At 52.4% G+C, this 16,357-nt stretch overlaps 1 protein-coding gene across 1 annotated transcript in view; it reads left to right on the top strand.

Moving 5' to 3' along the window:
- GPT2 (glutamic--pyruvic transaminase 2) overlaps window positions 1-16,060 on the top strand; it is a 48,487-nt gene extending 32,427 nt beyond the window's left edge. Inside the window, exons 7-12 of the mRNA XM_026449517.1 lie at window positions 825-904; window positions 2,755-2,891; window positions 6,688-6,862; window positions 9,152-9,307; window positions 11,624-11,736; window positions 13,655-16,060. Coding sequence (XP_026305302.1) covers window positions 825-904; window positions 2,755-2,891; window positions 6,688-6,862; window positions 9,152-9,307; window positions 11,624-11,736; window positions 13,655-13,745 — 752 coding nt within the window. The 3' untranslated portion in view covers window positions 13,746-16,060. The remainder of the gene's footprint in view (window positions 1-824; window positions 905-2,754; window positions 2,892-6,687; window positions 6,863-9,151; window positions 9,308-11,623; window positions 11,737-13,654) is intronic.
- Window positions 16,061-16,357: the final 297 nt, after the last annotated feature.

The following is a 16,357-nucleotide window of genomic DNA, read 5'->3' on the forward strand; positions in this document are numbered from 1 at the left end:
ACACACCCCACCACACCTACATACATACCACACAGACACACCCCACATACCACACACACACCCCACACCCATACACATACACACCACACCTACATGCACACCACACAGACACACATCCCCCCACCACACTGACACACATACCACACAGACACACCCCACCCTACCACACACACCCCCCACCATGCCAACACACCACACACAGACACGTGCACATGCGAGTGTATGCACACACACACACCACCACACCTACACACAAAGCCTTCATAAAACTAAGAGAGCCAGGCTGGGCGTGGTGGCTCACACCTGTAATCCCAGCACTTTGGGAGGCCGAGGCGAGTGGATCACCTGAGGTTGGGAGTTCAAGACCAGCCTGACCAACATGGAGAAACCCTGTCTCTACTAAAAATACAAAATTGGCCAGGCGTGGTGGCGCAAGCCTGTAATCCCAGCTACTCGGGAGGCTGAGGCAGGAGAATTGCTTGAACCTGGGAGGTAGAGGTTGCAGTGAGCCAAGATCATGCCACTGCACTCCAGCCTGGGCAACAACAGCAGAACTCCATCTCAAAAAAAATAAAAATAAAATAAGAGAGCTGGGTGAGAACCCCTTCTCCCTCGCATAACTGGCTGAGGAGAGTCAGACACGCGGGCAGCTCTTCTGGGTGTCCCTGGAGGCCAACTACACCATCATGCGTGGCACTGGGGAGGGGGTCTCTGGGGGGCTCGAGGAACACAGGGCACCGGAGTGATTCTGGATGGGCTTCTGACCTGGGGACAATTTAAACAGCATTACAACCAACATTTTGGTTTTCTTGGGGATTTTATAGGCCAGGTACAAAGCAGAAAGTGCATAGAAGATGTAATCCACTTTGCCTGGGAAGAGAAACTCTTTCTCCTGGCTGATGAGGTAAGAGTGTCCCCACTCAGAGGGGATGGGCACTAGCTTTCTCTTCTAGAGGGAGGTACCCGGCCGCCATTGTTCTGCAGCCAGAGGGCTGTCTTGGTGTTGGAGGAATTATTCTGGCCTAGGGTGAGGATGTTCAGTGTTACAACTTGTGAGACTGTGACCTAAATTACCCCTTTATTGGTTTGTACTCTTGGTTGTAAATTTCAGAAATTCAGCCCAAATCACTTAAGTTCCAAAAGAAAAAGGAAAAAGGAAAAATGCTGGTGGGGTCACAGGTGTGCAGCTGAATCCAGGGGCTTGGACCTTATCTTTCAGGTCCTCTTTCCCTTTTCCACCCCTCTGTGTTGGCCTCATACACAGGCCTGTTATCTTCCCAGCCTAGAGATTCCCAGCCTAGAAAGAGGGCTTTTTGCCCTGGTGGTTCCAGCAAGTCTCAGAATTGAGCCTCATTGGTTCAGCCTGAGTCACACGCCCATTGCTGAACCAATCACTGTGATGTAGGGGTTCCAGTATGCAGATTGGCCAGGCCCAGAGCCTAGGGTGGGCCCTCTGCTTTCTTTTCCCAGACCTCCAGATAGAGAACCAAGGAGGGTTATTCCTTGAGAGCCAGCTGAGGGGCTCCTATCCAACAAGGGAGGGTGGGTTCCCAGTGGCAGAAATGACTGACACCCACTCCTCATAAAGCTGTAGTTCTATGCCTCCCAGCGCTTCTGTATCTACTGTCTCATTTAATTCGTTTACATCTTAGGAAGGGATCTTAACCCCATACCTGTTGCTTCTTGAACTGCAGTTCTGGAACCAAAGTCTGCTCATTATTTTTCTGCTTTGGAAAGAAACTGAGGTTCCATCAAATCCTCTTTTTGTTTCTTCTTCTTTTCTGCATGGTTTCTGGTGAGCTGCAGCTTCTAGCCCGCTGCCTTCATTTATTTGCTCCTTGTCACCCCCCCTCAACACACACCACACATACAAATGCAGACACATACACACGCATACACACACAGGCATACACAGACACATATATACACACACAGCTTACCCATCAAATTGTTGCCTTAATAGTAGATAGGCGTGACATCTTCATTTCTAAAGGATAGAGAAGGCAGCAGAGAGACCCATGGTTTTCCTCATGACCTGGTACACAGAACTTCCCTCTGGGTCTGGGAAGAGGAGGATGAGGAGGACAGGGCCTGGCTTGGTGATGGAGCCAGCTTGACCCTCCGACTGATCCCCAGGGCCCCAGAAAGGCTCAGTTTCTCTGATCTCCAAAACAGATGGGGAATTAACCTCAAAGGCCAGGGTGGGTGTCTGCCAGCTGTGAGTGCTGGACTCTCGGGACTGGAAAGAACCAAACGGGTGTAGGTGCTGCTCTGGCAGGGAAAAGTGGGCGGAAGAACACAGTGATTCCACTCTGGGGGGTTAAGTGTTGCAAAGGAAACCCAACAGGGTTAGCTCTTCAAATAGGAGATCAGAGGAAAGGGGCACTAATGCCGTCGCCACAGTGTTGGTAAAGCAAGGAAGCACCATGCTTTAGGAGGAGAGTCTGCTTGGGAGGATGGACGTCTCGGCACCATCACTGGTCAGATGGGGTGGAAGGGAAGTCTGGGGATTGGGCGGGGATGAATGTGAGAGAAATCAAGTGAGCTCCTGAGCTGTCTCAGCATCCAGCCTGAGGCCTTGCCTCCTTGCTTATTCTAGAAAGTTCCTTCAGGCACACTTGGCTCATCCCTGGAAGTGGCACAGGAGGCTGGGCCTCATGGCCTACAGCACCTGTGCCCTCCCTTGCCTTGGCCACACTGGGCAGCAGCCTCTTTGAGGCCCCTTTGGTGACTGTCCCTGCCGTGCCCCCGCAGGTGTACCAGGACAACGTGTACTCTCCAGATTGCAGATTCCACTCCTTCAAGAAGGTGCTGTACGAGATGGGGCCTGAGTACTCCAGCAACGTGGAGCTCGCCTCCTTCCACTCCACCTCCAAGGGCTACATGGGCGAGTACGTGGGCCTCCCTCCCCTCCCGCCACTGCTAGGCCCACCAGATCCTCACGCTGCCGGCTCCTCTGCCCTGTGCCGTGGTCTACTCACCTGGATGGAGAGAAGGCTGCCCTTATCTGTTGCTTCTGCATCTCCCCAGCGGGAGAGCCATGGTGTGAGAACAGCCCTTGTGCAGGGGCTGAAATAAGGACGTGCTCAGAGAAGCCAGACAATGGACAAATGATGGAGTGGAAACAGGACTACGTGGCAGCTTGTGACACCTGGTGTTTTCTCTGTCACTGTTGTTCTGAGGTTGATTGACGTCTGAGGGGTCAGGGAGAGCAGATGGAGCAGACAAACATGCTGTTAGGCTGATGGGCCGTGCTCTGGATGCAGGGCTGCCTTAGGCACTGCATGACCTCAGAGGCTAAAGGGTCAGCTGTAATCCTGTGTCTGTTCATTCAGCTAATATTTACTGAGCACTTACGATGAGTCCGGCACTGATCTCAGTGCTGGGGATGCCACAGCGAACACCCTCCTGCCAGCACAAAGCATGGGTTCTAGTGAGGGGAGAGAGCTGTAGGCAAATGAGTAAATCGTGCATCCAAAGGAGAACAGTCATTAGGAGAGAGGTAGGGGTGGGGTCGAAGGCTGAAGTGGTGCAGCCTCACTGAGGAGTTGGCTTCTGAGTTAAACCCCGAAGGAGTGTGGTGGGGAACTGTGCAGATATCTGGGGGAAGAGCATTGCAGGCAGCGGGAGCAGCCTGGGCAAAGACCCTGTGGTAGCAGCACACCTGCCGTGTTGGCAGAAGAGCCAGGAGCTGGAAAGGATGAGGGGGCAGTGGCAGAAGTGGAGACCTGAGAATCATAGGAGGCCGGGTCACCTGGGCCACTTTGGTGATTGTATTTTTCACCTGTGCTCAGCATGAGCTAGGAGCTTTTAGAGGGGGTGTGGCCTTGCTTAGCTGGTATGTTGCTCCTTCTGGCTGCTGTGTGGTAGGGGATGGGGTACAGATGGAGACAGAGGCCAGGAGGCTATTACAGTCTCACAGGTGAAATATTGTGCACCAGGCAGAGATGGGGAGAGGATCCTGGATGTATTTGAAGGTGGAGTTGATAGGAGTTGTGGATGGAAAAGACAGGTGTGGGAGAGAAGAGTCAAGGATGAATCCTGGCCAGGTGCGGTGGCTCACGTCTGTGATCCAAGAACTTTGGGAGGCCGAGGTGGGAGGATCACTCAAGGCCAGGAGTTTGAGATCAGCCTGGATAATATAGCAAGACCCCTTCTCTACAAAAAAATGTTTTAAAACTCAGCCAGGTTTGGTGGTACATGCTTCCAGCTACTCAGGAGGCTGAGGTGGGAGGATCGCTTGAGCCCAGGAGTTCCAGGCTGCAGGGAGCTGTGATTGCGCCACTGCACAATGAATCCTTAGTTGTTTGTTCAAACAACGGAAAGGATGGTGTTGCAGTCAATAGATGAGGAAGGCTGAGGGTGAAGCAGGTTTAGGGAGAAAGAGCAGGAGTTCAGTTTTGGACCTGTTAAAGTGAAATATGCCAGCTTGGTGTCCAGGTGGAGAGAGATGTGTAAGTCTCCAGGCAAGCTGACATCTGGTAGGTGGTTTAAGTTTGGGAGATGTCTGGGTGTGAATTGTAAGATTGTTGGAGCTCTGAGCCTGGACATGTCTCATACTCACATGGAGTGAGGCCTGGGCCTTGGCCCCCACTGCTGGGAGGTTAGGGGAAAGAGCAGGAAGCCACAGAGACTGAGGAGAGACCAGTGGGTTTGCAGCAAAGGGCATGCGTTCCCAACGTGGTGGGATCCTATTCTGTGCCAGGTGTCAGCATGGGGAGGGCTGTTGGTTGCTAGGCTGGAACAGTGTAAGCATGAAAGCTCGAAGGAATACTTCCGCCAGGTCAAGGGAGCAGCCCCCTTGGGATGGCTGCAAAACTGTTCTTGGGCTTCTTTGATCTGGACACAGGCTAACGTAGACTGGTCTTTCTGGTCTGTAGCAGACTGGCACTACAGTGTAGACACTGTAGCAGTCCTGGCGTCTTCTTCACTTCCTTTTGCTCTGTAGCTCTTTTCCTAAACAAATCTGTTCTCGGTGAACTCAGTTTTCAAACTCAAGTGTGTTTACTACACACTTATACATTGCCCCATCTCAGTTATTGATTATGCTACCAGTCAGTGCCCTTATGTTGGGGTCCTGAGTCGTGTCCCGTGTTCTCAGATCTGGATGAATTAGGGTCTGACTGCTTTACTCATTTTGATTCTCTGCTCATCAGCAGAGGATTAAGCAGAAAGTTCTTTCTTTCCATTTTTGTTACGGGACACTTTTCTGAGATGTTAGAATTTATCTTCCCACCTTGGAATGTCCAGTCAAGGGATCAGATGGGAATCTTTGCCGGTTTTGTTCAGCAGTGTGATCCCAAAAGCATGTTTTTTTTTTGTTTTTTGTTTTGTTGAGATGTAGTCTTGCTCTGGAGCCCAGGCTGGAGTGCAGTGGCGCAATCTCAGGTCACTGCAACCTCTGCCTCCTCCCGGTCTTGGTTCAAGCAGTTCTTCTGCCTCAGCCTCCCGAGTAGCTGGGATTACAGGCACGCGCCACCATGCCAAGCTAATTTTTTTGTATTTTTAGTAGAGACGGGGTTTCACCATGTTGGCCAGGCTGGTCTTGAACACCTGACCTCAAGTGATCTGCCCACCTTGGCCTCTGAAAATACTGTGATTACAGGAGTGAGCCACTGCACCTGGCCCCCCAAAAAGCATGTTACTGAGCATCTCATCGTGTCAGGTACTCTGAGGCTGGGGGTGGGGATACATGGAAGAAGGTGACCAGGTTCCTGCCTCCGGGCACCTGCGTTCCTATGGTAGTTAGTGTGAACGTTTGCAGCCACACACTGGAGAAGAAGATGTATGTTGCTGATTTGGTTTAGAAAGGTTTTTTTTTGGTTTTTTTTTTTTTTTTTTTTTTTTGAGACGGAGTCTCGCTCTGTCCACCAGGCTGGAGTGCGGTGGTGCTATCTCGGCTCACTGCAAGCTCCGCCTCCCGGGTTCACGCCATTCTCCTGCCTCAGCCTCCCGAGTAGCTGGAACTACAGGCGCCCGCCACAGCGCCAGCCTAACTTTTTTTTGTATTTTTAGTAGAGATGGGGTTTCACCGTGGTCTCGATCTCCTGACATTGTGATCCGCCCGCCTCGGCCTCCCAAAGTGCTGGGATTACAGGCGTGAGCCACCGTGCCCGGCGGTTTTTTTTTTTTTTTAAACTCATTACATGACCTCAGCTTATTTTCATATGATTTGAATGTATCAATGAGGATTCTTTTGGCTATAAATTACAGAAACTTGTCATGGTGACTCCTGCCTGTAATCCCAGCACTTTGGGAAGCTGAGGCGGGAGGATCGCTTGAGGCCAGGAGTTCAAGACCAGACTGAGCAGCATAGCAAAACCCTATCTCTACATACATAAAAAGTAAAAAAATGAGCCATATATGGTGGCACACACCTGTAGTCCCAGCTATTTGGGAGGCCGAGGTGGGACTATTGCTTGAGCCTAAGTGGTTGAGGCTGCAGTGAGCTGTGATCATGCCACTGCACTCCAGCCTGGGTGACAGGAAAAGGTCCTGTCTCTTAAAAAAAAAAATAGGAATTTGTACACCATCATCACTGTTGTTCACCTTCCATTGGCAAGAACGCAGCCACACCTGGCCACTAGGTGTTGGGTGTGGGGATGCTTTCGATTCTGGCTGTCCAAATGGCACTTTGTTGAGGTCTTTCTGTAACTGGTGGTCCTCTCCCTCTCTTCGGCCCTCCAGGTGTGGTTACAGAGGAGGCTACATGGAGGTGATCAACCTGCACCCTGAGATCAAGGGCCAGCTGGTAAAGCTGCTCTCAGTGCGCCTGTGCCCCCCAGTGTCCGGGCAGGCTGCCATGGACATCGTCGTGAATCCCCCGGTGGCAGGAGAGGAGTCCTTTGAGCAATTCAGCCGAGTGAGTCCACTGTGATGTGTCCACATCCCTGCAGCCGGGGTCACAAGAGTTCCTGGTGGGCCAGTGGCTGGCCTGTCTCCAGACGGCAGCCTCCTGGGGGTGTGGCCTGCAGGGGCACGCATGGCTCCTCGGAGCCTGAACCACACCCTTGAGTTGAAGTCCGGAGGTACAGCTGGTCGTTGTTTGGAAGTAGGAGAACTGAGAGTGTGTGTGGGCAGGTGAACCCTTCCTCTTCCTCACGGCGAGTGTCGAGGAGGGAAGCGCGTTATTTCCAGATAACACACTGGGCGGACTCATGAAATTGAAAAGAAGATGAGGAGGTGGTGGGGCGCAGCATGGATCCCAGGCCCCCGCCTGCCTCTGCTAACCTGTGTTCTCACAGCTTGACAGAGTCCTCCAGCTCTGACCAGCTTTGATCTGTTGAAACAAAGGAATTTATGGGTCAGGTAACCTAGAAGTCAACTCCCAACTGGTCCAGGCTCACCTCTTTTTTTTTTTTTTTTTTTTTTTTTTGAGACGGAGTCTCGCTCTGTTGCCCGGGCTGGAGTGCAGTGGCCGGATCTCAGCTCACTGCAAGCTCCGCCTCCCGGGTTTACGCCATTCTCCTGCCTCAGCCTCCCAGGTAGCTGGGACTACAGGCGCCCGCCACCTCGCCCGGCTAGTTTTTTGTATTTTTTAGTAGAGACGGGGTTTCACCGTGTTAGCCAGGATGGTCTCGATCTGACCTCGTGATCCGCCCGTCTCGGCCTCCCAAAGTGCTGGGATTACAGGCTTGAGCCACCGCGCCCAGCCGGCTCACCTCTTCTTTAAAAAATTGTGGTAAAATGCAAATAAAGTCGACCTTTTTAACCTTTATAAAGTACTCCATTCTCTGGCATTCAGGCCATTCACACTATTGTGCGGCCATTACTGCCATCCATCTCCAGAGCTGTTCCATGATCCCACACTGAGCTCTGCCTATTACCCACTAATACCCCACCCTGCCCTTCCCTGAGCCCGGGCAGCCACCCTTCTACCCTCTTCTCTCTGCACTCACCTCCTCAAGGTTCCTCATATAAATGGAGTCATGTTGGCCGGGAACAGTGAGTGGCTCACGCCTGTAATCCCAGCACTTTGGGAGGTTGTGGCGGGTGGATCATCTGAGGTCAGGAGTTTGAGACCAGCCTGGCCTGGCCAACATGGTCAAACCTCATTATCTACTAAAAATACAAAAATCAGCCGGGGATGGTACATGCCTGTTATCCCAACTACTCGGGAGGCTGAGGCAGGAGAATCACTTGAACCCGGGAGGCGGAGGTTGCAGTGGGCTGAGATTGCGCCATGAGACTCCAGCCTGGGTGACAAAGTGAGACTCCGTCTAAAAAAAAAAAAAACAAAGCAGAGTCATGTCTTATTTGTCTTTTTGTGGCTGGCTTATTTTCCTAATCATGATGTCCTCCAGGTCCATCTGTGTTGTGGCCCGTGTCGTGATGCCAGGCTGAACCATGCTCCCCATGCGGACAGGCCACATAGTGCTTATGCCTCCACCTGCAGCCCACACCTTCCACACCACTTGGCCAGCGGCACCTGTGGAAGCCCTGGACAGCGACTCTGCTCTAGCCGTAGACACACGCCCAGCTCAGGCCCAGTCACTGATCCTGACTTGCTCTGCCTGGGTCCTGTGCTGCATGCACACCACACAGACAGAGGGTGGGGTGCACTGGCCCCCAGATGCATTGGTGGGGCCTGTCTGCAGAAGAATGGGCATGTGTCCTAGAAGCACGTTCTGAGGAATTCCCTCCAGAGCTGAGTCCATACAGACTGACAGGCAACAACTGGTTTTTCTCATTTTCTGGAAGGACATCCTGGTACGAGAATAGAACCCACGACACAGGCTGCCGGGCTCTACCCTTTGGCCTAGAACTCCCTGGTGTCTGTGTGCCCCCACACCCCAGGGCACGTGGCTGCGTCCCAGGGTGAGCGCTGTGGAAGAATTCCTGCCGGGAGGCCCAGCCACCTCCCTGTTTTGCTGTGCTCGGGCTCACACAAGCTCTTCTTTGGTCAGTCTGTCTGATACCCCAGTGTCAAAGGAACAAACCACCCCGCCCACTCCGTCTGTGTGGTGTGCATGGGGCCTGTGACCCAGGCAGAGCAAATCCGAGTCAGCACCTGGGTCAGAGGGGATATACATTCAAAGCTGGAGCAAAGTCATCATCCAGGATTTCTGCAAGTGCTGCAGGAAAGATCAGTGGCTGGAGTGAATCTTTATCCAGAGATACTGACTGCTGTGCTGTTTCCGTCTCTATTCAGGAGAAGGAGTCGGTCCTGGGTAATCTGGCCAAAAAAGCAAAGCTGACGGAAGACCTGTTTAACCAAGTCCCAGGAATTCACTGCAACCCCTTGCAGGGTGCCATGTATGCCTTCCCTCGGATCTTCATTCCTGTCAAAGCTGTGGAGGCTGCTCAGGTCTGGGGCATGGGCCGGGCTAGCTCTCTCTTACCAGGTTCACCTGAGACACTGGGTTGGAGGCCCCTGCTTATCTTGGGGAGCAGAAGTGCTGGCCCTGGAGGCTCTGAACTGTATGCACCTTTCGACCAGATGGTGTTGACCATGTAAGATGACAGGTTCTCAGAGGCCCAGGCATGGGCTGTGATGACGGGCAAACATGAGGCGGGCCCCAGGGGAGAGGAGCTGATCTGGACTCTGTCAATGCTGCTGCTCCCAAGGGAGGTGCCCGAGTGAGATGCCTGCGGGGGAAGCAGCAGGAGCTGCCACCTCCACCCAGCCACTGCATCCTGGAGCAGCGCTTCCCAGACTTCAGTGTGTGCACTCATCACCTAGGGCCTTTTTTTTTGTTTGTTGCTTTTTGTTTTTCCTTTTCGTGGAGAACGGGGTCTTGCTATATTGCCTAGGCAGGTCTCAAACTCCTGGGCTCAAGCTATCCTCCTGCCTCTGCCTCCCTAAGAGTTGGGATTACAAGCTTGAGCCACTGTGCCTTGCTTGTTTGTTTTGTTTTAATTACATTCTTATACAGAGAGATGGGGTCTTTCTTTGTTGCCCCAGGGCTGGTCTCAAACTCCTGGGCCTCAAGGGAACCTCCCACCTCAGCCTCCCAAAGTGCTGGGATTGCAGGCATGAGCCACTGTGCCTGGCTTGTTTTTCTGTTGTTTTTTTTTTTTTTCTTAAAGGGTCTTATGTCTGCAAGGAACCTAAGAGTCTGTGGTTCCACCAAATTCTCAGGTGCCACAGACCCCACTTGGAGGCTCACAGGGAGCGCAGTTTCTGCAGGTGGCATCCTCACCCACCCCCAAGCCTCCTGAACACCTTGTTGAACACCCAAGTCTAGGCCCCACCCTAGACCTACAGAATCAGAATTCCTAGTGTTAGGCTGGGTGCAGTGGCTCACACCTGTGGTCCCAGCACTTTGGGAGGTTGAAGTGGGAGGATCATTTGAGCCCAGGAGTTTGAGACCAGCCTGGGAAACATGGTGAAACCCTCTCTACAAAAAATTTAAAAATTAGCTGGGTGGTGCAGGCCTGTGGTCCCAGCTGCTTGGGAGGCTGAGGTGGGAGGATCGCCTGAGCCTGGGAGGTTGAGGCTATAGTGAGCTATGATCATGCTACTGCACTTCAGCCTCGGCGAGAGCAAGACCTCTTAAGTTTTTAAAAAATCTGTGGGCCAGGTATGGTGGCTCATGCCTGTAATCCCAGCACTTTGGGAGGCCAAGGTAGGTGGATCACCTGAGATCAGGAGTTCGAGACCAGCTTGGCCAACATGGGTTGGCCAAGTAGAGATGGGTAAAACCCCCATCTCTACTAAAAATATAAAAAAAATTAGCCGGGCATGGTGGCCTGCAGTGTAATCCCAGCTCTTCCAGAGGCTGAGGCCGGGAGAATCGCTTAAATCCGGGTAGCCAGAGGTTGCAGTGAGCCGAGATCACTCCATTGCACTACAGCCTGGGTGACAGAGTGAGACTCAGTCTCAAAAAAGAAAAAAAAAATTCCTGCTGTAGCCTGGGCGCGCGGTGGCTCACGCCTGTAATCCCAGCATTTTGGGAGGCTGAGGCAGGCGGATCACTTGAGGTCAGGAGTTCGAGACCAGCCTGGTCAATATAGCGAAACCCTGTCTCTACTAAAAGTACAAAAATTAGCTGGGCATGGTAGCGCGTGCCTGTAATTCCAGCTACGCAGGAGGCTGAGGCAGGAGAATTGCTTGAACCCAGGAGGCAGAGGTTGTAGTAAGCCGAGATTGTACCACTGCACTTCCAGCCTGGGCAACAGAGGGAGACTCTAAAAAAAATAAATAAATAAAACTAAAAATAAAGAATTCCTGGTGATATAACCTGAGAATCTGTAGTTAACAGGCTCCCTGGGTGGTCATGCAAACCAGTGTGTGGAAAGCAGTGTTGAGACTGCCTCAGAGAAGCTTGTTCCATGAAAATTGCCTGCAGACCCCAGGGCCCCATTTTCAGAGAATTATGCGGCTTGACCTGCAGGAAGCCACCACTGATGCCTGTTGAGTGGCTGCCTGGGGATGGGCACTCCCCGATGACGGGCAGGAGCACTGCTACACCTGGCTGTCCTGCAGTAGTTTTCAGGTGTCTGTGCCTGGCACCAGCCACCAGCAGTATCCCAGCGTCTGGCCCTCGTCCTCTAGGAGTGGAAGGGGAGAAGGGCACTGCCGTGGGAGAGAGACCTGCCATTTAGATTACATTTGGCTTTGAGGGTTGAATGGTGTGTTTGCAAAGCCAGGAATGATCGTGAGCTCTGTCTGCTCCCATAGGCCCATCAAATGGCTCCAGACATGTTCTACTGCATGAAGCTCCTGGAGGAGACTGGCATCTGCGTCGTGCCCGGCAGTGGCTTTGGGCAGAGGGAAGGCACTTACCACTTCAGGTACGACTTCCTCTCCGCGCCAGGGGCTGGTCTGGGGCTTGTCCAGGGAAATGTGGCCTTCTTGCCATGGGGCAGAGGACTACTTCAGAGAGAGAGGTGTGGAGACCCTGTCCTCCCTCGAGTCACCCCCACTCTGTCCTGCTGCAGAGCCAAGCTCAGACCCTGCCCAGGGATTAAGAAAAACTGGGTGGTTGTCTGCTCAGGGTCGTATACCCTGAAAGGTCTTCCTTGACTGTTCTGTGTCTCCCCTCCATCAGCTGTCCCATCGTCATCTGAAATGTTCCCAGTAAGGTGTTTTCTTATTTCGCTGTCCATTTTCAACTCTGTGACGGCAGTACACAGCTGCCCGTGCCTGGAGTGGTGCTGGCACGTGCTCGGTAGCTCCTGATGGCACCCTGGGCTGCAGCGCTGCCTGTGATCCCGGAACCTGCTGAGGAGCTGCAGTGGAATTCGCTCCACTCACGCCCAGGGCGTACCCCGTTCTGGCCCTGCGTGGACGGGAACGCCAGTGCCCAGAGCTGAGCTGGCTGGAGCAGAGGTTTTCCACTGAGGCCAGTTCTCTTCAGAACAGTATCTTCCCCGCACATGTTGCTCTCAGATGTCTCCTGCGGCAGATGCTAAAAAGAAGAAATGGCATGAGCTGTTAGCAACCGGAGCCAAGTCTTGACTTAGGCAAGGTTGTGGGTCGTGTCCCCTGGACGGACAAACCTTGTCCGGTTGGCCTTCCCACCCCTGGTCAGGCTCATCTCAGTGTTTGATGGCTCGGTCAGAAAGTGATTCGAGCAAGAAGGCTGTCGGGAAGGCCAGGGAGCATACTGGTGGACGAGAGGGAGGTGTTAGTTACTGTGGCAACTTGGGAATTCCTTTGGAGGCAGAGTTGTGACTGGAGGGTGTCTCACTGTCAGACTGACTGGAGATAAAAAAGGCCCCTCAGGTGGGAGTGAAATCTCTCTCTCAAACTGTAGGAAAGAGCAAGAGTCATGCTCTAGAGAAAGTTCTGTTCAGTGGTCAGAATATTCCAGAGCGCTGAGTGCGGTGGCTCGCACACTTCGGGAGGCTGAATTCAGGATCGCTTGAGTCCAGGAGTTCAAGACCAGCCTGGGCAACGTAGCAAGACCCTGTCTCTACAAAAAGTTGTTTAAAAACTAGCCAGGGATATTGGCATATGCCCGTAATCCTAACTACTCGGGAGACTGAGATGGGAGGATTGCCTGAGCCCAAGAGTTTGAGGTTGCAATGAGCTATGATCACTCTACTGCATTCAAGCTGGGGCAGTAGAGTGAGAGCCTGTCTCAAAAAAAAAAAAAAAAAAAATGTGACCGGGTGCAGTGGCTCACGCTTGTAATCCCAGCACTTTGGGAGGCCAAGGTGAGCGGATCATGAGGTCAGGAGTTCGAGACCAGCCTGGTCAACATGGTGAAACCCCCGTCTCTACTAAAAATACAAAAATTAGCAGGGCATGGTGATTTTTGTAATTACAGCTAATTACCTCCCGTAATCCCAGCTACTCAGGAGGCTGAGGCAGGAGAATCATTTCAACCCGGGGAGGTGGATGTTGCAGTGAACCAAGGTCATGCAATTGCACTCCAGCCTGGGCAACAAGAGTAAAACTCCATCTCAAAAAAAAAAAAAAAAAAAAAAAAGGGGGTGCAGGCCTTCTGCAGTAATGGGTGGATATATCTTAGCCTAAATGCTGCTCTAGTTTATTGCTTTTGTTCACGTGTATTACTTGGGTGAAAAAACCAACATATGAATGAAGGGAAAAGTGGTCCAAGTGCTGGATGCTCTCGGGTCTGGAGCTGTGGAAGCGGACCAGGCAGACCTCCCTCCTCCAATCCTAGAGGCGGTTGAGCTGCTGGATTCGTTCCTCTCCCATCTTGCAGAGCAGCCAGGCTGACACCGTTGTCTCTCCTGCCAGGATGACCATCCTCCCTCCAGTGGAGAAGCTGAAGACAGTGCTGCAGAAGGTGAAGGATTTCCACATCAACTTCCTGGAGAAGTACGCATGAGGACGCCTGAGCCCCAGCAGGAGGCCCGTCCTCAGCTCTTCCGCCCAGTGCCCACCAGGCTGAACTCGCCTCCCCCGTGACTCTGCCTTGGGCCTCGCAGAGGCCGCTGGTCACTTCATTATCATTTTGCCCCCGGAGACGTCTTTCTTTGTGCCTTGATGTTGACAGCGCCTCTCTTTTGAGCAGACAAGCATTCTATATGCAACCAGAGTAGAGGGGACCTGCTCAGCAGGTGTGGCCAGGGTTCTCTGAATCTGTTACTGTTTTTGCTTCTGGAAAATTCATTTGGGGTTTACAACAACTAGGGTGTGTTGGGTGAGATGTTTAAGATCTGGAGAAATGAGCAGGTGTCGGGAAATGTGTGACTTAACCGTAGTGAGGGCTGGAAATCCAAACTCACCACCGTGATCTGTGAAATAAAGCCGTTAGCGGTGTGAAGCATCCGGTCCTTTGAACAGAAGGGCCTGGAAGGCCCCTGGGGCTGAGAGAGGGTCCGCCCGGTGGCCTGGAGGCAGGCGCGGGGAGCACGGTAGCACGTGGACTGGGCAGGATGCTGCACTAGCTTGGGGTAGATGCTGGGGGCTGCGGCCACGGTCAGAGGGCCCCACGGTGAGACGTGGGGGTGAGCCAGGCTGCAGGAGGAACTGGGTCTTCGCTTCCCAGCAGCGCAGCCAGGCCTAAGAATTCTGTGCGTCCGGCGAGCTTTGGGAAGGAGGGGTTCCCTTGAACATGCGTAGGCTGGAACCCAATCTGAGAGGTCTCTCCGAATTTCGGGGACACAAGGTGCAGCCCGGCAGTGTCCCAGTTCCGTGGAGAGTCCCACTGGAATGGTGTGGACCCATCCCGTGGGTGACCGGTGCCTGTTCTCCCGAGGCCCTGACCGAGCCTGTGTGCACATCGTCCCCTGCTGGCGGCAGCGGGGAAATGAGGGCTGGAAATGTCCTCCCCTCAAGGGCAATCGCTGGGCCTGCAGAGTAGCCAAGGCCCCGTCCTTTCTTGAATGGTGGCGAGCTGAATCTGGTCGGTTTCCTTGCTTTTAGGTGATAAAGTTGCCTGGCAGCTTGGCTGCTGTGGAGGAGTCAGTGAGTCGTGATTGGAGGTTCATTGGCGTGCTTTCATGCAGAGTGTTTTGCCTTCACGTTAGTTTCCGGCTCCCCTCCCAGGCTGCAGACTCTGACCTGTGGCGTCAGTCCTCTCCCAGGCCAGGAGGGTGACATCCCCCAGCATGCGGCTTCCCTGCCATTAGCAACCCTGGGCGGGCCGACCACACTCGAGGCTGTGGTGCTATGGGCTTAGCCCTCGCCTCCCTCACTGGGAGCCTCCCCATCCTCTCTGCCTTCCCCAGTAGGAAGTTAGGGAAGCTCAGGAGCCTGGGACCCCGCATGTCCCAAAATGGGATTGGAGGAGCTGGAGAGAAAGCAGAAGAGGCCGAGGAGTGAGGCTTAGAGCAGTCTCTGTGCTGTGATTTCCACACCGGGTCCGTGTAGAGGAAACAGTCAGAAACTCCAAACTGTCCTTACCCACCTTCATCACAGCCCCTATGAAGAAAATAGCCACAATCTCAAATAACGAAAGGGAATGTTCTAAAACTTTTCCTTCCTTAAAAAACGGAAAACATTGCGCTTGTGCTTGCTGTGTGGTATATAAACCAGGATGAGTCCCAGAGTGGCGAGGTTTCTGGTGGAAAGGTTAAATCGTAGAAGCTAGTATATTTTTTATATTTTTGTAACAATTGCTTTTTTCATGGGGGAGGCTGGGTTAGTATTTATAGTCCTAACAAATCCAGTAATTTTTTATAAATCTCTTCAGATTATAAATAGCCCCTAAAAACTTTACAATGTTTGCACAATTTTTTAAAAGAGATTGTATACACTTGATTTGCTTTCAAAATAAATAAAGTCAGCTAGTTTAGGAGGTTAACGTCCGGGTAGGAATGCTGATCATGACAGGTTTGGTTTTCTACAGATTCTGTTCTGGTGCCTTTTCTGTCCGGGCACCACCTGAGAAAGTTGTTTGTCATTTGAGGTCGCACTTGGAGGTTACATCTGTGAAGTTTCTGTCACTCCTCCAGATCTGTGTGTGTAGCATCTGCTGAGGAAGCACGTGCTGGGCTGTGCCTCGGACAGCGCATCACTGAGCACCCAGAGGCTCGCCTGGCTGTTCCTGTTCTGGTGTGTGTGGAGTTTTGGGGAGGAACAGACGCAGATCAACTTGTGGCTGTTTTCCCATCTAGGTTCTCACAGGCATCTCCTGACAAAGGTACTTAACAATGGCTCTGCTGGAAATTTCTATAAATAAAATGTCCAAAATGGTGACTGTGTTTAACTTTCATTGTAGTTTGAATCTAAACATTAAGGACGTTACTAACTTTACAGCTTCACTCTTTGTAATTTATGTTCCCAGCACGATAACGGGCATTTCCCCCAAACATGACAGAACTCCAGGCACAGCTTCTCAGCTTCCATGTCTTTTTTTTTTTTTTTTTTTTTTTTGAGACCAAGTTTTACTCTGTTACCCAGGGCCCAGGCTGGAGTGCAGTGGCATGATTCTGGCTCACCTTAACCTCCACCTCCCGGGTTCAGGCGATTCTCCTGCTTCAGCCTCCCGAGTAG

Source organism: Piliocolobus tephrosceles, chromosome 17 (genome assembly GCF_002776525.5).
Source record: "Piliocolobus tephrosceles isolate RC106 chromosome 17, ASM277652v3, whole genome shotgun sequence".
NCBI classification, from domain to species: domain Eukaryota; kingdom Metazoa; phylum Chordata; class Mammalia; order Primates; family Cercopithecidae; genus Piliocolobus; species Piliocolobus tephrosceles.